General features: G+C 39.2%; 1 protein-coding gene across 4 annotated transcripts in view; it reads left to right on the top strand.

The window, feature by feature from the left end:
- The window catches only part of Ctnna3 (catenin (cadherin associated protein), alpha 3), a 1573570-nt gene that overhangs the window by 1152623 nt on the left and 395302 nt on the right, over nt 1-25645 (top strand). For all 4 annotated transcript variants that reach the window (NM_177612.3, NM_001164376.1, XM_006513475.3 and 1 more), the window contains one exon: nt 3240-3440. In NM_177612.3, the coding sequence (NP_808280.2) occupies nt 3240-3440 (201 nt within the window). The remainder of the gene's footprint in view (nt 1-3239; nt 3441-25645) is intronic.

Here is a 25645-nt window from a genome sequence, read left to right on the forward strand (position 1 = left end):
AAGCTTAAGAATACATTGTGAATGGGGATGGAGCCTTCATTGTATGCATATGTTTTGTACTTTTCAAAGGCTTATGAATATACCTGGCAATGATTGTTTTATAATGTGTCATCTGACGAGCTTCAAAAACATAATTATTATTGTGCCTCCTTCACTTAAACTTTTATCTCCTTACGTGAGAGATAGGATGGTAATGTTAGCACATATTTCCTGTTGAAAGGTAACCTTCTCTGGTCTTATTATGTGTCTCCTGATATATTCATAAGTGAATGCTACATATTAGTTTAAAACCTCAGTGAATGTATAGTTTAATGCTTTCAGTCTTTAATGTCTTGGGGGTAAGTTTTCGAATCATAGATATAGGCTAACTGAATAGCTACAGGCATCTAAAGAATTCTGAGAATGGGAGAAATAGTCTTCCCCAAGTAAGCACATCAATTGGTTAACCCATATCAAATGTTCTTTCTAAAATGCACATACAAGTAATGTTATACAGACAAAAAAGATAATATTTAGGATTATATATATATATTGCCTATACATGTATTTTTGCTATTATATATATATGTGTGTGTGTGGGTGTATACATATATAACCATTCAAATATGTATATGACAGCAATTAATGAAAAGAGAGGTCATGAATTTTAAAGAGAGCAAGAAGGTTAACTGGGGGGACTTGGGGGAAAGGAATGGAGCAGTGATGTCGGAATAATGGTCTTAGCAATAAAATAATAATAATTTAAAGAATTGTACAAGGTGATCATGCTAACCACAGAAGTTGTCGGTCAGTAAATTTATGTCAGTGTTTTAAGATGCCCATAGGAAGAGTCAAGAAAGCCAATAAAAATATGTGTTAGCAAAGCATATAAAGGCTGCAATGGAATGACAGGGATCACTAACAATATGCTACGATATTTTCATCCTTATTATTCAACCATAGCATGTTTGTCCTATGCATCCAGAGACAGGCTCGGTACATTTAAGTTATGCCACTCAGGGAAATAGCTTTCTATCCTTGACCATAATCTTTCATTGTATGTATGTGTATATATACATATATGTGCATACACACATATATACATATATATATGTATATATATGCATGTGTATATAAACATATAAAATATATACATATATGTATACACATATATGTGTTATGTATATGAATATATATGTAAGTTATTTGATTAACTTACATTGGCACAGTCAATACATGTACACAGAAGCATGCACAAGAAACAAGAAAGAGAAGAAGAAAGGTTAATAAGATATTATGGTATACTAAGATCTTTTGTTGTAACTATCTTTGTGTATGTTGATAAATAATAGAGACTTTAATTATCTTGAGTGGAGATTCATGTGATAAAGCCTGAAGCTAAATCACTAATTGTTATGAAATTCTTTTAATTTTTTAAAAATATCACGTATATGGTGGTGAATGGCTGTTATTGCAGCACTTGGAAAGATGAGACAAAAGAGAATTTAGGGCCACCCAGAGCTCTAGAGTGAGAATCTACTTCAAAAACAAAAATCTAGCAACAACCACCACAACAAAATCCACAAGAAACAAAAAACTTCAATTTTTATATTTGTTGATATTACACACATTAGATTATTACCTCATTTTATTTGAGAATATTATAACTCCATAGAGAAAGTTGTTTTTGGATCATGAGAATTAACTCCCTAGTCTTGACATTCTAACCCTGCCAAGGATAAATGAAAAAGAGGTGTGTGTGTGTGTGTGTGTGTGTGTGTGTGTGTGTGTGTGTGTGTTTGTGTTCACAGACTTGAGAAAGAGTTGCTTTACAACATAAAGGTTTTAGTTTGGGGAACTGTAGAGATGGCACAATGATTCAGAATGCTTGCTATACTTTCAAAGTTCCTTGCATCCGCCTCTGGTGGCTTATACCAGTCTCCATCTCCAGAGGAGTGTACATACTCAGCCACCCCTATACATATAAATAATATTTTTAAAAATATTGTTTTCATATTTTATTATCTGCTAGGTAAGTGAAACTCCATATTTTTTTATTCTTCCATATACTTATCCAAGATGGTAGTTTGAAATCTGTGTTCTTATACAGTATGGCTTTTATTCAGAACTAAACATTCCATAATTATGTATTTTTATTCTAATGTAAAAATGCTCTTGTCTCTAGCTGCATATGTATCAAAAGATGGCCTCGTCGGCCATCACTGCAAAGAGAGGCCCATTGGACTTGCAAACTTTATATGCCCCAGTACAAGGGAACGCCAGGGCCAAAAAGGGGGAGTGGGTGGGTAGGGGAGTGGGGGAGGTGGGTATGGGGGACTTTTGGTATAGCATTGGAAATGTAAATGAGCTAAATACCTAATAAAAAATGGAAAAAAATCACTGAGCTCAAAAAATAAATGCCTTCAATTTGTACTTACCCCTCAGATATAAAACATACTCTTTTGGCACTAGGACCTAAAATAGCACATAATCAGTACAGTTTTCCATTTTTTATCCCCCCACCTTGGTGGTTTGAAATAGTTTTACTATGCAGCCTTTAACTCTCCATGTAATGCTAACTGGTCTTGAACTCCTATATTTTATGGCTGAGGCTCCCAAATGCTGGAATTGGAGGTGGTGTATTTCCCAAGCAAAATCTATTTCTCTCTCTCTCTCTCTCTCTCTCTCTCTCTCTCTCTCTCTCTCTGTGTGTGTGTGTGTGTGTGTGTGTGTGTGTGTGTGTGTGTGTGTGTATGTGTAGGTGCACATCTATCTGTAAGCATGAATAGGCCAGAAGCTAGTTCTGGGTACCTACATTTAACATTGACCACCTTATTTTTTTGAGAGGCTCTCCCTGAGCTTGGAGCTCACTGTAGTTTTTGCTAGACTGACTTTCTATAAATGCCCTTGGTTCTCCCTTTCGCTATCTCCAAACATAGTTCTTAAGCTTACAGATATAGCTATAGTGTCCAGATAGTAAGTGGGTCTTGGTGATCCAAATTCAGATCTCCCTGCTTATACCAGCTGAGCCATTTCCCCATACCCTGAAACCTTAATGTTGAATAGTAAGTGCTATATTTTATGGATTTACTATTACTAAGTAAAGAAAATAAAAATACAGATAATTTTACTTTACAAATAATCATCAGCACCCCCCTGTACATGGTGTGTCTGAAGTAAAAAGTTAATATTATTTCAATATGTTACATTTATGTAGTCAAAACACATGCAGACAAGTAAATTGGTTTGCTTCTTTACAGAAAGCCACATCCTGGAAGATGTCAACAAATGCATTATAGCCTTGAGAGATCAGGATGCTGATAATTTAGACCGAGCTGCCGGTGCCATCAGAGGACGGGCCGCAAGAGTAGCTCACATCGTTGCGGGTGAAATGGATAGTTACGAACCCGGCGCTTACACCGAAGGTGTGATGAGAAATGTCAACTTCCTTACAAGCACTGGTGAGTCTCTGTCCACAGTTACAGCTATACTATGCCTCAGGTCTGAATCTGCATAGCAACTAAAGATCCACACAGGAAAACCAGGGCTCTCAGGCTGTGTCACTTGATTGCGCACTAGCCAGTAGCACATCACTGGGCCATCTAATTGGTGTTGGGTATCCCGCTTATGCGATGGGAAACTTATCCCAGTGAAATAAATATATTCATTGAAAGAAAAAAAAAAGGTATTTTCAAATACATGCAGTACTCCCAGGCCTTAGCCACTTGTGAGTGTTTATTAATGTTGAAGATGTTTGGAGCTATAATTAGGCCAGCACGGGGTTAAGCATGCAATAGTCTGCAGCCTTTTATTTGGCTATGTTATTGGTACCCCTGGGTTTCTTTTTATTTAACCATAGCAGGTTTTTCCTATGTATGCAGAGACATGCTGGTTACCCTTAACTTACAATTCTATGGAAAACAGCATTCCGACTCTTGTGCATATTTTTCTCCCATTGTTTAAGAAATATATAATACAGGACTGTTTTGGTTGCAGTACTCAAGTTACTATTTTACAAAATTGGGCAGAGAATGCTTTGAATCTCTCAGTGTAATGATATTTTCTTTTCAAATACTATTGTTAACATTTCTCCAAGGGACCCATGGAAATGTCAGGATTCACATAGATTCATGAGCAAAGATGACAGTCAACAATGTTTTTATAAATCATCATGGCAGAAACTCCTTCCTGTGAATCCCCATTGTCAATGTGAATCTCCTCTGAATTTGGAAAGCCTCTCATATATTGCCTCTTGGTAAAGGTGTGATGTTGTGTCTGGGATTCCTGCAGTATTTAGATTCCAGATTCAAGCCATCATCCCTTACAGGATGTGGAGGGCATGTTAATTATTTAAAAAAATCATATTGTTTGTGAAAGGGAGAAATGCACAATACTTCTTAATTTTGTGTTTGAATGTTTTGCTTATGTACCATATGTATATCTGCCCTCTGAGAACAGAAGATGGCATCATATCCCCTGGACCTGGTATTATAGATGGTATGATCCACTAAGTGGCTGCAAATAATTGAACCCAGATCCTCTGCAAGAGTAGCTAATGCTCTAACCGCTGAGCCATCTCTCCAGTCCTGATGGATGATATTTAAAACAAACCGACAAACAAAAAAACAGTGACAATGAAACTTTCAATACCATTTTACATTTTGAAGCTCTTTCTTGAGATTATTGAGAAGCTCATCAACTTTCTTATCATCTCTCTAAATTATTGAAATGTTCTGAGGACAGGTGGTAATGGCGCATCTCTCGCTCTTGACATTAAACTGCTATTTCCACACCCACTCCTAAAAGTTATTAATATAACAAATCAAGGATATAGTTATGGTGGCACATTATTGCAAACCCAGCACTCAGACTAGACGGGCACGGATCCTGAGACAGAGTATTATAATAAATTCAAGACCAGCCTGTGCTGTAGCTTGAGACCCTGCCTCAAAACAAGCAAAAGCAATTGAGAACATGAGTCATACCTTTCACTTTGTGAAAATATGTCTACTTGCTTTGGAACCTGATTGTGTTACAATCATTTAAAGTCTCTTTCCTACTACACCAGATTGAAGTGGTCCTTCACTCGTTCAAATCAAGTACTTGTTATCCATTTTTTAAGGGAATAACAGTTTATTCTGGAGGCATTTTGAGTAACTGTAGTCTTAGGAACACAGATTTGTCTTGTCCCAAATCCCATTATCCAACATGGTTGCAGTTTCATGATGTTTTATAGCACAACAAAATTCATAATCAAGGCAAGTTTTGAATACATTGATGGGCACATTAGGAAAAGAAAAGCAGTTACAGAAAGATAGGGGAAGCATTTCTATAGGCCCAATATACTGTCTGATGACATCCTTAGCTTTGATTGGGTTGGAACTAGGATCTGATAAGTTAATGGGTTCTGTTTTCTGCCTTCTGAAAATGACATTTAAATATAAGAGAAAATATATGTAGCTTTTGTTTTTATCCCATTGGAAATTTCCTTTGTGGTGGAATAGCCAACATCAACTGGGACTGCTGCACCTTGCTTGTGTCTCAGTTTGTGAATGCATTAGGGATGTCTTCCCTGCGGGCTCTCTGCCATAACATCCATATGAGGTGCCAACTCTGCAGTTTTGTACTCCATAGGCAGAGACTGCATCTGCCAGATACTCAAGGAGAAGTGGGAGTGGATTCCAACAGTGTTCAGAAATGTTGGCAGTCACTCTACATCAGAAAAAAGTGAGGCAGAATTGTTCAGAGGCAGAAATATCGTTAATCTATCTGGGATTATTAATGGCTGTGCTGACTAGCTAAGCAACACTATGATGTCTTCACAATTCAAAGAGCACAAAAAAATCAAGCCTTTTCCTCTGCTTGAGTTATAAGATAACATTCATTATGATAGCCCATTCAAATTATGCCTTATACCCCAAATATGAGATGTATAGAATATTCGCAGGCACTTCTGCACAGAATGAATCTTGCTTTTAAATAAAAGCATATTTTAAGACTCCTAATTAATCATTTTGGTCTTTTCTTCAGACAAGCCTTGGGTGTATCCTTGAAGTATGCCTCTGTTTTCTTCTCTGAAAAAAATAAGTCTAATTTGAACTTTTTTCTCCAAGCAGCTTTCCTTGAAATTTATCAAAAGCAGGCCTCACAAAAGGGAATTCGGTGCAATAAATTAAATGGAAAACATAATTAGATCAGTTTGATCTTAACCAAAGCTGAAGACAGTGTGCTTTCTCTCTCCCACGGAGAGATTGTCTGTGAAAAAAAAATACTTCCAACTTTTCTGTCCTCCACCATTGACTGACATCTTTGTTCACCCCAGGGTCATATCTTGGACTTATCAGTTAAATAATTATCAATTATATAATTGGGAATGTCATGCTTTGTGTTCCAAAGCCTTAGGAACTCACATTTTAGCAAACGAATACTAATGTGGCCTGTTTTCTCTTTGTTTCATTTTCTTTAAGCTTTTCTAGAGGCTTAGCCCAGCTTCCTCAAGATAACTTAGTAGGGGTCTCCTGTGAATTTTCTTTGTTGCTGAGACCCTCCTCAGAATACTATTCTTTAGAAAATGTGACTTAAGTATCTTTGTGAATGAGGAATCCTAAGCTTTCTTATCTCAGTTGCCAACAGAATCTTGGAAAATGGTGCCTTTGTTTTTTAATCAGAATCTGGGACTCATTAGCAGGTTTTCAGGATTCTATGACCTTCCAAATCAGTGGTTACATCTTATCTAATGCCGTGACCCTTTGATACAGTTCCTCACATTACAGTGACCCACAACCACAAAATTACTCTTGTTGCTACTTCATAACTGTTATTTTCCCATGGTTATGGGCTGTAACATAAATATCTGTGTTTTCTGTTGGTCTTAAGCATCCCCTGTGAAAGAGTCCTTTGACCTCCAAAGGGGTCATGACCCACAGGTTGAGAACCAAAACTACTGTTCTAAGTGTTTTCTTCACATTAGAACACAAGGTTTTCCTGCCTCAGTTCAGAAATTTACATCATACCCTACATGTTAGTGGTTGATTTTAAGTGAAACATCAATATCTGGAGAGCTAGGTTTTTTTCAACTGAGGCATAGCATTTTAATCATCAAATGAAGGCTTTTATACTCCCACAATACTGCCCAAACAATAACTCTTCTACTGCTTGCTTAGGAATTCCTCTGGAGGTGCACTGGGTTACTGCCATGTTGTTTGAGACAGGGTCTTTCCATGTAGTCCTGGGTGCACTAGAGCCTGCTATGTAAACCAGGTTGGCTTTGAACTCACAAAGATCCTCCAGGCTCTGTCTTCTAAGAGCTGGAATTAAAGCTAAGTGCCACCACACCTGGCCTGGATATTTTCTTTTCTTTTCTTTCTTTCTTTCTTTATTTTTTTTTTTTTTAATAACTAACCTGCAAAACGGCAACATGAGGCTATTTGTTACTCTATGAACACCAACTCTACTTCATTCTTTAGATTACAGGGAGACCTACTACAGGAGAGAGCTGACAGAGAGTACTTTCCTTTGGTTATTGGCTCTATGGAAGTCAGGAGTCAGCAGGTCAGAAAGCATCTATTGTTGCAGACCATCCAACTCTACCTAGTTTGACTGTCAGTCAGAAAGAGAGATGAAAACAGAGCAGACACATAAGTGACCCTGAACAAGACATCCTCATTGCCCCTGCTGTTGAAAACTGGTATTTAGTGGAAATAATAGTGTATTCATCCAGTGACTGATGAATCCCAAACTGCAGAGATAGCCCTGTGGTAGAGTCTGAGCTATCAAGCACTGTATTCAGTCTCAGCACCATGTTAACAAAGACATTGTGGTGCCCACCTGTAATCTCAGTTCTTACAGTCTGGAGACTTGAAAGCAATGAGTGTTTAGCCATGTCTACAGTTGGATCTAGCCCGTGATAATGAGACCCCACTAAAATGAAAAATAAAGGAAGACAGGAAGAAACATGCATGCTGGGGAGCCCTTCCTTCTTGGAAACCTGGGTGAATATATTGTTGTATATATCCCTCAAGGAAACTGAGACACTTGAAAGGCTATTTGAGGCCACCTGTGAAAAATTCTGTTGTGTTTTATTCATGAGAAATAAGTAGCAAATTGGTTAAGCTGGCCGCTGAAGTAACAGAACTGATTGTGTTGGTAAGCTGGACTCAGGTTGCGCTCTGCATGTTGTGTCTCTGCTCTATAACAAGTACACACAAATGCCAGAGGATTGGTTCCAAAAGTCCTGGCCCTCTGAACCATTTGAAAATTACTATTCCACATTCTACGTAGGACTGAAAGAAATTTTCTCTGCCCAACAGAGTGAGGCAATAGAATTTCCCCTGCAGATCTAGTTGGGACTTACCAGCATCTTCTCATTTGTTGTGCCTGTACCCTTTGTCCCTCCAGCTCCCTGTCACCTCTATTAACTCATACAGCCAATCTGCTTCATTTAATTCATCCTCTTCAAATTCACTAAATGTGTTTTCCATGGTATGTTATCAAAAACACCCTATATGATCTCGGTGGACATCTTTCCAATCATGTGGACACACTAAGGCTACTACCATCTCTTTCTGGCCCATGCTGTGCCACACATTTAGAAGATTTCTACCCCTTGTTTAACATACCAAGTAATCCTCATCTTTCAAGAAACTACATATAGACTTGACTTCTACGAATCCTTTTCTTTCTTCCAGCAAGAGTAATTTCTTTCAATTCCAGGTAATGTGGTCTTTAAGAGGTAGGTCTCAAAGTACCATGGTTCAGAGAGCCATGTGCTCTGCACACCCTCTAGAAATAACTTTCCTTTCAACTGCAAGGATTAAGGGTAGCCTTATTTGTTTCTTCCAAACACAGTGTATCTTTTATTAAGCTAAAAATTAATGATTATGAACAAAACCCAACCTTTTTGGTAAAACTTCAATTTTAAAAATAGTTAATTAACTTAAAAGAGTTGTTTAACCCAGACTGGTCTTGAACTCATAATCCTGCTTACATTTCTAAGATGCTGGGCATTCAGGCACAGGACATTATTGTCTTGTTGGTTACTATGATTTGGTTAATTCTGCTCTTTGCAGTTGCAGGGGATTCTTTGGCTACTGCCATCTATATTCACTGGTAAACACTAACTCTAAGGCTACCACCCTTGCAAAGGAACTCTAGACTCCATTTTAGTTAAAGTTACTTATTCTGTCCTAGGATGTCCTTGTCTTCTAGTGGGCATTTGTTTCCCCTTTATCTTTGGTCATAAGCAGCCATTTACAAACAACGTTTCCTTGCTAGAATGCTCCATCCTTAAAGGCAGGCACCCGAGTTCATTTATGTATCCTTCCCTAAAGGATTCTCTTCATACTTGATTATCAAGTCCTTTTTTAACATTTAAATTTAACATTTCATATAAGATCACAATGTTAATGTAGCATAATATAATCAATAAGATGTCATCTCAATTCAGCAAAACAGAAGCAGTGGACTCTGTCAAAGGCCAGGGCAGAGGAGAGATTAAGGAAGTCATTCATTACTGTCCAGAGATAGATATTAGCCACTTCCAGAAAGCTCAGGTCAGCCTTTTAAAAGGTTCCTTGGTGAGCTTTTGAACAAGAGATCATGACTTTTGTGTATTCAATTACATACAAGAGCCATCAATGAAGCATATCTGTTGAAAGACTCCATTGAACACGATTACAATAATGCTTTCAGCAAATCCTTGACAATGAAGATCTCTGAGTACGAAATCCTTGACACAAACCTGGATTTCATACTCAGAGATCTTCATTGTCGGTCCCTTACCTTGTAACAGACAGCTTAAGACAGGCTTGTGGATTATGGACTTTCTTTTGCTTCTAGCTTGAATCTCACAGCCTAGATCTCGGATATTCTGGGAGCCTTTTATGAGAGATTTCAGTCTGTGGATTACTTGAGTTGGCCTGGATGTCCAAGTATCTTCCAAATAGAAGTTATATGTCAGTCATGGCCTTGAAGAACTTTATTCTTCATGAGGATGTGAAAAACTTGCTGCTAAATAAAATATCTACTTAATATAAATATATCTTCTATGCAAAAGTGGATTATGATAGGACTCAAATCCAGCAGTCAAGACAGCAATGAACTAATGCATGGTAGTACTTAGCGTGCTCTCTCCTTCCCTTCAGTCTGGGCCTAGCCCATGAAAGGAAGCTTCCCACATCCAGGATGGGTACTCTCACATCAATCAATTCAATGAAAAGATATTTTAACAAGCATGACCACAGGCCAACATAAGGTAAATAATTCCTTCCTGGGACTCTCTTTCTAAGTGATTCTCAGTTGTGTCAACATCAAAACGAAGACTAACTCCACAAATACTGAAATACCCTATATAGACTCTGCACTGGAAAATAGTTTTCTGACATTTTGGCTATAGTTCATTGATATTGACTGATACACAATTTCCTTGTCAATAAGATCTTATTAGAGAAATGGACAGATTCGGGTGCAATAGTAGGAAAGGAAATAAAGGGTTTGAGAGTGGATTCCAGAAAAGCATAGGGAGAGACTGAAACATTTCCCTAAGGGGAAAATATGAAGTGTGACTTTGAAGATTGTGCCAAAGAAAAAAGGATTAAAGATAGAGGAGATGAACGGGTGTGGAATAAAAAGAAGGGAGATATGGGAGAAGAATGAGAAAATGGAAATCTGCTCTTCTCTTCTTTACCACTGTGAACATGAGGATGCTTCTGAGGTCTCCCATCTTCTTTAACTCTAGCCTAAGTCAGACCATCTTCCCAAAGCAAACAAGACATCACTTAGAAAAGTTAGCCACATCTCTGGTCTTTATCCTACTTTCATAAATGTCTTCTTAGAAAATGGTAGAGCTAGACGTTTCCTACGATCTATAGGGTACAAGTAAATTTAATAAGAATTTATATTTAAATGCTCCAAGCATTTAATAAGCATTGTGGTTCTGAGTTGAACGCCACAGAAAGCACTGATGGCTAATTATGCAGCAAACTCCCGTAAAGGTTGCAGGACAAGAAAAGAAATAGGCAAACCACCCAAAATGCTCTACATGGCATCAAGGTCAAAGTCAGCCTACACTTCTGATGGAGGCTCAGTTCTAGCCCATGCTGAGCTTGTGTTATGCTGAACCTCACAGATGCAATAGTTATCGCCAGTTTCCAGATATTTCTATCACTAGAACACCTAAGATACACCTGTTTATGTTCTACACTCTTCATCCCACTTTTGCAGCATTAAGGCATCACAATGTAATTAATGCATCCAGGTCTTGGCTTTCAGTACAGGGAAGGTGAGAACTTGGCCTTTAAGCTACTATGGAGACTGTGTTCTGCACCATACCCACTGATGATTCTTTATCAAAGGAAAGAAAGGATGATAATGGGAAACTGGAAAAGATGATCACCAGCCAGAGACAGGACCCAGAGAAGGAAGAGTAAAGATTGATTTTCATCAACCAAGTTGGCCATCACAGAAACAAGAGAGTAACCTCTACTCATGGCCTATCAAGAACATGACCCTCAGCAGCTAGTCACAGCTGCAGTACTTTCTGGTCGATTATGACATTTCCAAGTGACACATATGAACAGGTTATATGCCTGTTAGGTACACAAATACACACTACTATATGACACAAATCCAAGTATGATTATAAGAGGGCATTTTATAACATATGATGTGGTTATGTTTATCACAACATATGATGTGGATGTATATGTTCATCCAAGAAAATACAATAGAATATTCTTTCTTTTGCTGCTTCTGCGAAAACATGAGATGTGTAGGAGTGGGGGATGGGGAACTGGGGGTAGTCAGGAAAAGTCCCAGATGCCAGGAAAGCAAAAAGCTCCCAGGACCCAACGGGAATGGCATTAGCTGAAATACCCAACAAAGGGGAGATAGAACCTGAGGAGACCATATTCAGTGGTTAGGCCCGGTCCCTGGTTGAGGGATGGGGCCACCCACCCATCTTAAAATGTAAAATCACATATGTTGGAATTGCATCATTTTCTTTGAAATCCAGATAGGTAAGGGACATTAAGTTACTGTTTTATATTGATTATTTTTTTCTTTTAAAATTCTGCACAAATGTATACACAAATGTGTAATTGCTTCCACCAAAGAGAGTCTGGTTCTACCCTGGCCTCTAAACTATGTGTCAGTAAAACAGAATACTGCAATGCATGTTCTGATTAGTCTTCCCTGCTAACACTTCCTATCTGCCTTCCACCATTATCAGTCTTTCCGTAGATCCCTACTAGTCCTTCCCAGGTTCATTATGGTTGGTTTATTTTGCACTGTATTTAACCAAGGCCCTCTGTGTGCCTGTTGGCTTTAACTACTCATGAGAGCTTACTGGGTCATCAGTGTGTATACACACTCCCTGGATCTGTCAGTAGCAAGCAATCTATCAGTTTGTTAGTGAGAGCTGATATATCCATCCATGCTTGATCATAGACAGGTCTGTTATTGTGTAGATCCAGGGCAGGTATCTGTAAGCTCTTGTGAGTTCATGACTGTAATGTTTGAGATGACATCTTTCAGCCCTTCTTGCTGTCTTCCAGCTCTTAACATGCCCTTGTGAGATGTTCCCTGAGCCTCACAGGGGATGGTGTGAATGCGTTGTTTAGGGCTGAGCACAGATCATCATGTACTCTCAGCATCTTGTGTATCCACGTGTCTCTGCATTCAGTTTGAGTAGAATGAGTCTCTGGGGACTATTCATGGTACCATTTGTCTATGATCATATTTAGAAGTCAGTTTGATATTAAGGAACCTTGCCATTGAGGTAGCAGTCCCCCATGACCAGATGTAGGACTTCCTGTCTCAGACTCCCTGTCTCTGCCTATCTTGTGTGTGGAGGGTATGGGTGGCCTTGGCTGGTCTTGCCTGAAAACTGATCTTGTAAAGAGCTCTCTTCAAGGCTTCATCACTCAGCACACACATCCCACTATGGCTTCCCAGATAATTACTGCATGATAATTAGGTGCTGAACTATAACCAGTCAGCCCTTCCTGCTCACTTGATGCCATGACCAATTAGCTGTTCTCATCCATACCCCTAACAAATGCCATTATAACCCTATCCCAGGAACAATAAAGTAAACTAGTCTCACTGCAGCTGTCTCCAGAAATCATTCTGTCCATACTCATGGCTGTCTGAACCTGCTCTCTGCCACTGCTCCATTTCTCCCCTCAGGCTGGTATCCAACAGCCTCCAGGGAGAAAAAGAGGGACAGAATTTGATGCTATGGAAACTTTGCTAGCATATTGAGTTCCCTCCAGGACCAAATGCTTCCTCAAACACGTTTTATTATTTTTCACCAGGTTTAATGTACCAGGCATGGGTTCTCTCATTTTGATGGTATATCCAATCCAATAATATGCACTCCATGACAGCATAAACTAATGTCTAATAAAAGCATGGTTCTTGCTTGGTTATTGAGGAAAATATAATAGCATAGAGTCCAGCGGGGATCAAGTGCTCTGGGGGCTTGAGTTGTCATAGCTTCTTCCTGGTAGACTAGAATACTGAAGAGATCAATATTTCAACCTCCCTCTTACTAACAGACACACAATTATGCCATATCACAGTCAGAGAGAGGCTCTGGGCTAGACCTCTATCTACTGAGAGAGCCAACAATTATATTTTGTTATGAGAGAACTATAGTAAAATATTTCACAAGCTAGCATTTTGTGTAAGTTTTTAATGAGGTACGCAATATATAGCAGAAGTAGTTTTGGATATCATTTCATCTTGAAAATCAGATTCATGAAAGTTATAGGATAATTCACTTCTGTTGTTCCCAGTCTATTTTATGTATTTGTAGCCTTTAGCTAAGAAGGAGATTAATTTTACATTTTAAAGAGTCTCTTGTATAATGTACAAACTTGTGTTTGTATATTTATTGATATGAGCTGTAAAACTTTTAATGTGATCATCTGTAAAACTGAATTTGAGGTTCAAGGTCACTGAGATCAGCAAATAAACTGAGGGAATGTGCCCCTTGGATTCATCCCTCCTTTGGTTTCAGAGAGACAGTTACTTGTGCCTGGTCTATAAGTCCAAATGAGTTTCTCTGGCTGGTAAATGGCTATCATCAAAAGCAGAGAGTGACCTTAGCCTCTTCCTCCCCCAAATGTGTTCCCTGTTGCTCTTTCCCACATGAAATCCTGACTGGCCTGAGTATTCACAGCTAACAAAACTATATAACTAAGTTTCCTGATAGGAGTAATTAGGTAAGTGAAAAATCAAACAGGAAAAAAAGTTATTAAATTCATTTATTTGTGTGTACGTGTCCAGCAAAGGTGGGGGGCTGCTAATGTGAAGGTCAAAGGGCAATTAGGTTCTCTCCTTCCCCTATGAGACTTCCTGGTTTTTAAGCACAACTCATTAGGTTTATTGGCAAGCACTTGTAACCCCCCCCCCCAACCACCTCAGTGTCCATGAATAGGTATTTATTGAAAGGTGAATAACACATGTAGCTTTTTCACAAGTAGGGTAGGCTGAATTTATACTGCAGAATCATAGATTGGAGGGCACATGGCACGTGAGGGGACCCCCCAGAAGAGGAAGGCATGTCAGCAAGGCTAAGGTTCAGCATCGACACATCTCTGAGGCTGGTTCATAGGTAAGAATGTTTAACTCAGGAAAGCTCATAAATAAAGTCATGAGTTGATGAATTAAAGATGGTTTACTTCTCTTGGTCTGAACTGTAAATATAGTTGATATCACAAGAAGTCAGGTAGAGCATGGCTGGCACATGGGGAAATGTTTGAATGGAGACAGCAAGGTGTTATAATTGTAGCCACATAGGAGGAAGCGCAATGCTAAGAGTGGTGCAAGCAAAAGACACCGTCAATAAGACAAAAAGACCACCAACAGATTGGGAAAGGATCTTTACCTATCCCAAATCAGATAGGGGACTAATATCCAACATATATAAAGAACTCAAGAAGGTGGACTTCAGAAAATCAAATAACCCCATTAAAAAATGGGGCTCAGAACTGAACAAAGAATTCTCACCTGAGGAATACCGAATGGCAGAGAAGCACCTGAAAAAATGTTCAACATCCTTAATCATCAGGGAAATGCAAATCAAAACAACCCTGAGATTCCACCTCACACCAGTCAGAATGGCTAAGATCAAAAATTCAGGTGACAGCAGATGCTGGCATGGATGTGGAGAAAGAGGAACACTCCTCCATTGTTGGTGGGAGTGCAGGCTTGTACAACCACTCTGGAAATCAGTCTGGCGGTTCCTCAGAAAATTGGACATAGTACTACCGGAGGATCCAGCAATACCTCTCCTGGGCATATATCCAGAAGATGCCCCAACTGGTAAGAAGGACACATGCTCCACTATGTTCATAGCAGCCTTATTTATAATAGCCAGAAGCTGGAAAGAACCCAGATGCCCCTCAACAGAGGAATGGATACAGAAAATGTGGTACATCTACACAATGGAGTACTACTCAGCTATTAAAAAGAATGAATTTATGAAATTCCTAGCCAAATGGATGGACCTGGAGGGCATCATCCTGAGTGAGGTAACACATTCACAAAGAAACTCACACAATATGTACTCACTGATAAGTGGATATTAGCCCCAAACCTAGGATACCCAAGATATAAGATATAATTTGCTAAACACATGAAACTCAAGAAGAATGAAGACTGAAGTGTGGACACTATGCCCCTCCTTAGATTTGGGAACAAAACACCCATGGAAGGAGTTACAGAGACAAAGTTTGGAGCTGAGATGAAAGGATGGACCATGTAGAGACTGCCATATCCAGGGATCCACCCCATAATCAGCATCCAAACGCTGACACCATTGCATACACTAGCAAGATTTTATTGAAAGGACCCAGATGTAGCTGTCTCTTGTGAGACTATGCTGGGGCCTAGCAAACACAGAAGTGGATGCTCACAGTCAGCTAATGGATGGATCATAGGGCTCCCAATGGAGGAGCTAGAGAAAGTAGCCAAGGAGCTAAAGGGATCTGCAATCCTATAGGTGGAACAACATTATGAACTAACCAGTACCCCGGAGCTCTTGACTCTAGCTGCATATATATCAAAAGATGGCCTAGTCGGCCATCACTGGAAAGAGAGGCCCATTGGACTTGCAAACTTTATATGCCCCAGTACAGGGGAACACCAGGGCCAAAAAGGGGGAGTGGGTGGGCAGGGGAGTGGGGGTGGGTGGATATGGGGGACTTTTGGTATAGCATTGGAAATGTAAATGAGCTAAATACCTAATAAAAAATGGAAAAAAAAAAGAGTGGTGCAAGCATACATCACTGTGGTAGTGTTAATTGAGTGTGCGTAGACAGAGATAAGCAGGAAAACCAAAGATATTTTTAACAAGAAAGCCCTGTCTATCATCCTAACATCTGCTCACATACATTCTCACTTCAAAAATAAACCTTTTGTACTAAAGAGATAGCTCCGATATTATGAGAACTTCCAGAGAACCTGAGTTCAGATCCCAGCATTCACACAGAGTAGCTCACAATTGCCTGCTACTCCGGTTCCAGGAGATCCAGTGCCCTCTTCTGGCATATGTATATACATATACATGGCATACTCATATACACGTGATTAAAATCAATAGTGGTAAACCTTTAAAAATAATTAAATTTGGAGACTGGACGGATGACTTTGCTATTTGGAGCACTGTTTTGGGCCACCCACATGATAACTAACAAATATCTCTACCTCAAATTCACAGTGTTCTGATGCCATTTTCTGGGCTCAGGGATAGGAACACACATGGTACAGAGACATTCATTCAGGAAAAACATCCATACACATAGAAGAAAAATAAATAAATCCTTAAATAATCATTTTTTTCTAGCTCATGGTAACACATGTCTTCTTTTTTTTTTTCCTCCAGCAATTATGGTAGCAAGTATTACAGCTTCACAGTTCTAATGACAGGCTAAGGACATAGCAGGAGATTTCTTCTCTTAAAATGCATTAGTAACCCAGTGGTATATTGAAAGATGTCGTACATTCTGGTGATCACCCACCGTTTAATTTTATTGTCTGCCAAAATCTGCAGCAGTTAAAGTTAAGTGAACAATTTATGTTATAAAATTTCTCTGCTGATACAGAGATTTTAAAGGTACCATTTATTATAAACACTACAGGCAGTATTTTTTTAAAGAGTCCAGCCAGTCTAAAGTCTAATTTTATTCTTGGTTTTTACTGATTTCGGAAAGGTTATGCACATGTCTTTACCCTCGTCTCAAAATTTCTGCATAGCCCTGCCAGAGGAATTAAGAGCATTAATTTTGAAAATAATCTCATTTTTTAGTAAAGCATGAAGCTAAAATATTACACTATTCTTTCCATCTTTCCTTTCTGATTTATTCACTCTTCTTTTATTGGCTATAAACATGTAAATGTTTCATTTATATTTTTTATATTTATCTTCTATTTATAGTTAAAGTTAAGTCAATATGATTCCAGAGACAAAATTTGGTTTTGTGTTTCTTTCTCTATTTATTAAAAAGGCTCGTGCTGGGCCTAGTGGCACACATCTTGAATTTCAAAACTTCAGATATAGAAGCAGGTAGGTCTCTGTCAGTCTGAAGCTAACCTGATCTACATAATAAATTCCAGGATAGCCAGGGATACGTCGACAAAGTCTGTCTCAAAAATAATACATAAAAAAAAAACATAATAAAAAGGTTTGAGTTTTGCAGGACAGACAGTGTATATATCAATATCGAACACTAGTCTAGTGCCTTTTGAAAATAACATTTAAGTGTGCAAAGAAAATACACCCAGAAATGCAAGTGCAAGGTATAAGAGAAATTCCACCTATAAGATAAGCTCAGAGCGATACTTTTCTCCCTGCCCACCTTTCCCACTCTGTGTCCTCTTTCCTGATTTCATTCATATAACTTCAGCTACTCACATACCATTGATGGTGTGGTCTCCCTCTGGGAGCAAAGTCAAAGTACTAGGTGCCACACAGTTGACTGAGTCTCCTTCTCCCGGCACCAATCAGCTGCCAACAGTGCCTCAGGTGTTCTGGAGTCAGGGAATTCTAGTCAAAATCTCAGTAGATTCTCAGAATCTTCAAGCCCTATTCTTCATAGATGTTAATCTTTTAGTGTTCTCCCAGGACTGAAAGGGCAAACAGACTCCCTCAGACCTCATGCTACTAATTCCCTTTCAGAAGAGCTCTCACTTTTAAAGGCTTCATAGTTTAATGCAATTGCATTGATGATTCCATTTCAAAGTTGGAACTGAGTTGGTTCAGACATTCTGATCATAACACAGATATTACAAACTCAGAATCACTGGCATGGATTATATTTTAGAGGGTTTTTCAACTTCTGGTATGTTGGTGGCTAAATTTTTATTTCAATATGAACAATAGGTATTTATCTCAATAATGAATGGACAAATCTCTTCATCAGTATTTCCCAGTCCTTTGTGATCTCTTTCTTGCCAATGTACAATTCAACACCTTCTACCCCTCAAAGCTCCTAATTGCCACTCATTATCATTGAAATTAGGATAACCAATATTAGTTTCTCATAATTTCTGAAGTTGATTAATCAAATCTGGGAACAATGTAGCTGAGTTCTTATGATTGAGAGTCTCTCATGAGGTTGCTAGAATGTTATTGACTATAGTAGTCAATTAAGCCTTACCTGGGATGTATGGCAATCTCCAAACTCATCATAGTGGATGACATCTGGGCACTTCAGCTCCTTATTTCTTAGGTACCTCCAGATACTCCTTCTACATTATCAGAGCAGGGCATTCTGGCATCCTTGGAATGAGTGATTCAAAAGTCACAGAGGATGAGAGTCAAAGACAAAGACTGAGATGGAAACTTCTGGAGTGTTAGACTTTCACCTTTGTTTGTTAAGAGTTCAGAAATTAGTTGCTAAGGTCAAAGTGTCATGGTACTAGGTTACTTAGAGCAGGGGAGAGCATGGCTATCAAGAGACAGAGATTGGCCATCTTAAAGACTGTCTACCACATCTTCTGAATGAGTTCAACTCAGTAAGGTCTCATGCTATTAGGTGACAATAGTTTTCAAATGGTTGACTCTCTTAACCCATCTTCTATTCTGGCCAAACACCTAAAATTGCAATTAGAGTCAAGACTTGACATGGCACAGATACTTTATGTACATATATTAAATGGATAACATTAACACACGCACTGATCCTTAATAAACTTGATTGAGTGGCAGTATGGAATACTATGGAAGAAGAATATCTATTCACTTAGTGCTATGGGTAATTCCGACTGGACACATCCATACTCATAAAGACATAGGAACTAATTTACACATTGCTCCCAATAATTATGTTTTGTGCCATGGCCGTGCAGAAGATGTCAAACAGGGAATCAAGAGATCCAAAGTTCTAGACATGGGTTCATCATTAGAGAATTGTGAAAAGTCCTTTAATTTGCAAGAATTCTGCATGCTCTCAAGTCCTAACTGAGGAGTGAAAGAGAAGTTCTCTCATGACTTGTGGTGACATTGCTTTTATTTTCTTTCAGTCATCTTTACCTGAAACTTTTTTTCCCATGTTCTAACCCGTATAGTAAAAGACCAGGTAGTTGTGTTCATAACCTCAAAAACTTGTATGTATTTAGCAATAAAACAAGAAAATCTCCAAACTAGAACAAGAATACATTGCTTTGTTTTTTATGCTTCTAAAAGTCTGACAACTCTTAAGAATTGTTCTTCTTGGAGAACTGGATGTGTTGTGCACATTTTAAATGTTTGTTATTGTTGCTACTGCTCAAAGGTCATAAATTGTTTTCAAACAGTAAAAATAGTAACAATGATTCCAGGTTGCTGAACACAATGAAAAACATATAAAGAATTAGTATTTGAGTTTTCTTTGTTTTGGAAGCAAATAATGTTTGTGGAGCTTACTTTTAAAGGAGAATGTAGAATTCTAGCTCCAGTGCAAGTCTAGAATTTGACTGTGGGCAATTTATTTAACCAGTATCAACTTTAAAACAAGAGCAATAAAATGTATCTCTTGGTGCTTTTGAAATGGTTTCCATTGACCCCTGCATAAAGTTCCCTTGGCATCTTTGCTACGTGGCTTTGTACAAGTAACTATTACTAGTTATCTTCTTGTTGAAGGGTAATTCCATGGTTATATAGTTGATAACTGCTGGTGGTTGGAATCTCATGTGACTAGCCTGGCTGTGGCAGAGAGATGCAAGTGAGATGCACATAGAAGTCAGTCACAGAAGGAGGAAATTCATCCTGAGATTTTTGTTCATGGTCTAAGAAATCTTTATCTCCAAACATGTTTTAGCTCATAGAACTGCTCCCCCCACCACCACCTTTTCCCCATGATTCGATATTTTAGTTACAGCTACTCTAACACATAAGCGCCATAGACTGCTACTGGATTGCCATAACAAGAGCCAACAAAAATGTGTATTTCTCAGTCTGGATGTCAAAAGTCTAAGGTCTGAGTGTCAGTATATGTTTAATATACTTGTATTTATGTGAATGTGTGTGTACCTGTTTGGCTATGTGTGCCCCATTTGTGTATACAGAAGCCAGAAAAAACGTGTTTGATCCTATAGTACTGGATTATAGACAGCTCTGAGTCTCCTGATCTGGGTGCTAAAACCAAAGCTAGGTCCTCTGCCAAAGCAGCAAGTGTTAATTGCTGATTGGAGTGTCTCAAGCCCAAGGCTCTTCTTTGTAAGTAGAAATCGATGGGCAGCTACTTTGTTTTCCATGGCTGAGAGCATGAAGGGGGCTGTAAACTCTCCCTTAGGTGTCATATAGGAACTCTAGTCCCACCCTTAGAGATCCCTTTACACAAAGGCCATGTCTCCAAATGTGAGCATTTCACAGCCTAGAATTTAAACATATGCATTTACAAAACCAAATCCATTCAGTCCCAAACATTTTAAGGAGTGTTAGAGATTGGTTCTAATGTTTTGTCCTAATTCAGCTCCCCAAATCACACAGGAATCTGCATGTCCAGACGCTGAGGGTCCCTGTCCCCAATTGGTTTTTGATTAATCAATAAAGAGCCAACAGACAATGGCTGGGCAGTGTGAAAGAGGCAGGACTTTTAGGATTCCTTGGCAAAAGACCCAGGGGAGAAGGGAAAGGGATTTCTCCACCATGAGAGGGGAATAGGGCTGACCATGTCATGAAGGAGAAGAGGGTGAGATGGCTGAAGTGTGGGTACAAAGAGAAAGCAGCCCCGTGGGAGGGCTACACAGAAGGAAGAAGTGCAGCAAAGACAAAATACAGATTTAGAGAGCATTGACTCAGGATTACCAGACAGGAGTGTATGCTAGTTGCAGGGAGGTTCAGGAACCTCCATTGAGCTAGTAAGGCATATTAAAAATAACTCTCTCTCTCTCTCTCTCTCTCTCTCTCTCTCTCTCTCTCTCTCTCTCTCTGTGTGTGTGTGTGTGTGTGTGTGTGTGTGTGTGTGTGTGTGTGTATGTGTGTGTGTGTGTGACTTTCATTTGCAAATCTGGAAAACTCTGGGCAGGTGGCAGGAAGTGTGATCACCTACCAGGGAGCTCAAAGTGGATTCACTATTCACTACTACTACAGAGGAGAAAGCATTTTTAAAAATTCAAATTATATGCCTCACAAAACATACAAATGCCTTTTGACTTTTAGCCACTTAGTTCCATTTTTGAGATGTATCCCTATTACACATGCTTCAGAAATACAATAATAGGATAAACTATATTTCCCACCACAGGAATAATAAGAGAAGAGCAACACACTATATACTGGCACTGGAGTGAGATAACTCGTTTAACCATTCTACTTCTTTCAGAAATAGGAACACATGGGGGAATCAGAGGAACACTTAGTTTGCTGTTGCTTTAAGTACAGATGAGAAGAAATTTTGAGAGAAATTTGTGTATTAAATTTGCTGTATCTCTCAGAGGAAAACTTATGCTGGGATATTTGTAGAAGCTTCTGCTTTATCAAACAAACTTCCTATTTTTGATGTTTTTCTCCCCCCAACTTTTTAAAAATACCATCATAATGCTTCTTTAAAAATACTTACCTGAGAAACCACTGGTTTCTAGGGTGTTTTTGTTTCTGTTTTGTAGTGTGTGTGTGTGTGTGTGTGTGTGTGTGTGTGTGTGTGTGTGTGCGTGTATGCATGCGTGCAAGCACATGTGTTTGAAGGCTTCATGCTTCATGTTAAAACTCAAATGTTAGGCCAATAACAAAGGCTAATAAAACTTTGCTCCAAAAAGGATGCATGGTCACAGCACACCCTTGGGAGGGCAGAAAGATAAGAGTTTCAAAGTCATCTGGGGCTAGTAGTAAACTTGAGGCCAGCCTTGGGCCCCTTGATGCTGCCTCCCACCTATCACAACTTATCTCAAAGAACCTGTCCCAAGTTCCCTACATTTCCAAAGGCAACATTGTTATCCCCTTTGTTCCTCTAGGGACAGAATAAGGTTCAGGATTAAGTTTGCTTTACTCCACCACAACTCACTCAGCCACAACTCACTCAGAGTTTACTGGCCATGAGCACAGCTTCTCCTCAGTGCTGAGGAGCAGGGTGCAGTCCGGATCTGCTTGAAGCTTAACTGTATCAGAGGAGACCTTAAAAGGCAGCATCATTTTGTGATAGAACATAAACAGCGAGGAGCGAATGAACACACAGGAATTATGTCTGGAGAAAAGCGAACATAGATTGTATGAACTAGGTGCTGTAACTGGCCACCAAAGAGATGAAACATGGAGCCCAGATACTATTTTGATTAAAGTACCTTAATGTAGTTTGGACTGGAGATTTCATTCAGCATTTAGGAGCACTGGCTGCTCTTCTACAGGACTTAGGCTTCATATTCTCTCTCTCTCTCTCTCTCTCTCTCTCTCTCTCTCTCTCTCTCTCTCTCTCTCTCTCTCTGTCTTTCTCTCAGTCTTTCTTGCTCTCTTGGTTTTTCTTGCCCTTTCTCACTCTCTATCACAGTCTTGCTCTCTCTCCTTCTTTCTCCCTCTCTCTCTTTCTTTCTCTCCCTTCTCTCCCCCTCTTTATCTCTCACTATTTTTATTTTTTTATTATTTAAAACCATTTTTAAATTGAAATATAATTTGATCCTACTCTTCCCTTCTCCCAAATCCTTCCAGATCATCTCCTCTTCCTTACCCACCCAACTTTAAGTTCTTTCTCAATAAACAAACAAAAATTCTATACAACAACAAAAACCTGCAAAAACAAGAAAAGATAAAACCACATTCAACAATAAATGAATAAATAAAATAAATCAATAATGCCAAACTGTAACTAAATAAAAACACACACACAAAACAAATTTAGTCTAATTATGTGTTGGTTAACTATAACTACTTTGAAGAGGGGGCCTGTCCTGGAGTGGTTGATATATGCAGTCTCATTCCCAGCACCTACATGGCAGTTCACAACTGTTAACTCTAGTACCTGATGATCCAGGACCACCTTCTGGCTTTTTCAGGAACTACATACTCATAGTATACAGATAAATATGGAAGCACACATCCATACACAGAGAACTTAAAACAAAATGAAGGTACTCTCTTTGGGAAAGGATGTAAAAAATAATTATTTCGCATTTATACATAGAGAAATAAAAATGTACACTGAGCATAATTAATACTCTTATGACTGAATAGACACATCAGTTCGTACATCAGATGATCCAAAGAGTAGTCTGTTTGTGTGGGAAATTTGATTAGGGAGTGTATAGATTTCCCTGATAAGTCAAGAGCTTTATGTTACCAGTGCAAGATATACAAAGTCAGAGAGCATTGACAGCCTCCTCGATGAAAGTAGAATAACTCTGTGTATTAGTGACCACTGTGTTGCTATCGCCAAATACCTGAGAAGGGGAAATTTTAGGAAGAGAAAAACTTTCTTTCTCTCCTGTATTCCAGAGCTAAGGGCTATGTTCCACATAATGAGAAAGACATGATGTGAGACAGAAAAGGCATGGTGGTGGCACAAAGAGGCTGTGTACTGGCTGGTTCTGTGTTTCGAGTTGAAACAAGCTAGAGTGATCAAGGGTGGGAGGGCCCATTGTGGGTGGTACCATCTCTAGGCTATTTGTCTTGGGTACTATAAGAAAGCAAGTTGAGCAAGCCAGGGGAAGCAAGCCAGTAAGTATCATCCCTCCATGGCCTCTGCATCAGCTCCTGCTTCCTGACCTGCTTGAGTTCCAGTCCTGACTTCCTTTGGTGATGAACAGCAATGTGAAAGTGTAAGCTGAATAAACCCTTTCCTCTCCAACTTGTTTCTTGGTCATGATCTTTGTGCAGGAATACAAACCCTGACTAAAACAGGCTGGCTTTCACATTAGATCCAGTCAAGAAGCAGAGAGAGATGAATCCTTGTATTCAGCCTGTGTGTGTATGTGTGTGTGTCTGTCTGTCTGTGTATCTGTGTGTCTGTGTATTTGTGTGTCTGTGTGTGCTGTCTGAAAATCAATTTGGTGCAGTGGTGACACCCACATTGAGTGTGGGTCCTCCCACCTCCTTGACAGTTTGTCTCCAAAGTAATTCCAGATCCTGTCAAATTAACAATATAAACCAACTCAGTGCCCAACTATCATGCTAATGACATCCAGAGCCTGGGGCATAATACAGAAAGTCCTGAGGTACCCTGCAAAGCCACCACTGATATACAGTAGAAAAAAAAATCACTATAATTCTCCATTAGATTTTTCTTTCTCCAGTACGTCTTGGCCTGGGCTCCTGGGTCCACTCAATGTGGGCACTCTGCACGAAGCCTAGACAGGAAAGCTCTAATGAAATCCCTTATGTCAAGGCAAAGGATAGACACATGTAGTTAAGTATATGGACAGCAACTGTTTAACTCCTGGATCCCTATGAGAGGCAACTACAAGCCTGTGATTGGAGTGGCAGGGGTACCCTACCTGGTTACACATTTAAAAAAGAATAAATGCAAATTTACTAATACATCGGACAAAAGCGGAATCTGGTACTATATCTCAATTGGTGGAGCACTTGCATTACATGCAATGTTACCTATGTTAAACCCTCCACACTATAAGCTTGCTGAGGTGGCACATAAACTTGGAATGCTCACACTTGAGGTAGGGACTAACAGATTAGAAGAAGTTTATATTCAGTTAATTATTTTGCTACAAAGAAGTTAGAGATGCCTAAGCTACATGAGACTCTTTCATACATGCTCATGTTCATACACATGCACACACACACACATGCACACACACACACACACACACACACACACACACACATGCACACATATACAAATAAAAAGGATGTGACTTCAGGAAGGAGCACAGACATTTAAAGCATGACAGGGAATGTGGAACAGTTACCTCTCAGGCATAGAGCCCTAGATATGATCCCAGCAATAAAAGACTGAACAAAGGATATTAATGAAGTCTTAAATATACTACACACCCTACACATAGATTCAATGAACTGAATTAATTCCTTGATTAACAAGGATACTCAAATGGCATGTAACAAATGATCATAAGTTGTTTTCTTCTTTTTTTCGAGACAGGGTTTCTCTTTATAGCCCTGGCAGTCCTGGAACTCACTTTGTAGACCAGGCTGGCCTCGAACTCAGAGATCCACCTGCCTCTGCCTCCCGAGTGCTGGAATGAAAGGCATGCACCACCACGCCCAGCGATAATGAGT

The sequence above is a fragment of the Mus musculus genome, chromosome 10 (assembly GCF_000001635.26).
Source record: "Mus musculus strain C57BL/6J chromosome 10, GRCm38.p6 C57BL/6J".
Taxonomy (NCBI): domain Eukaryota; kingdom Metazoa; phylum Chordata; class Mammalia; order Rodentia; family Muridae; genus Mus; species Mus musculus.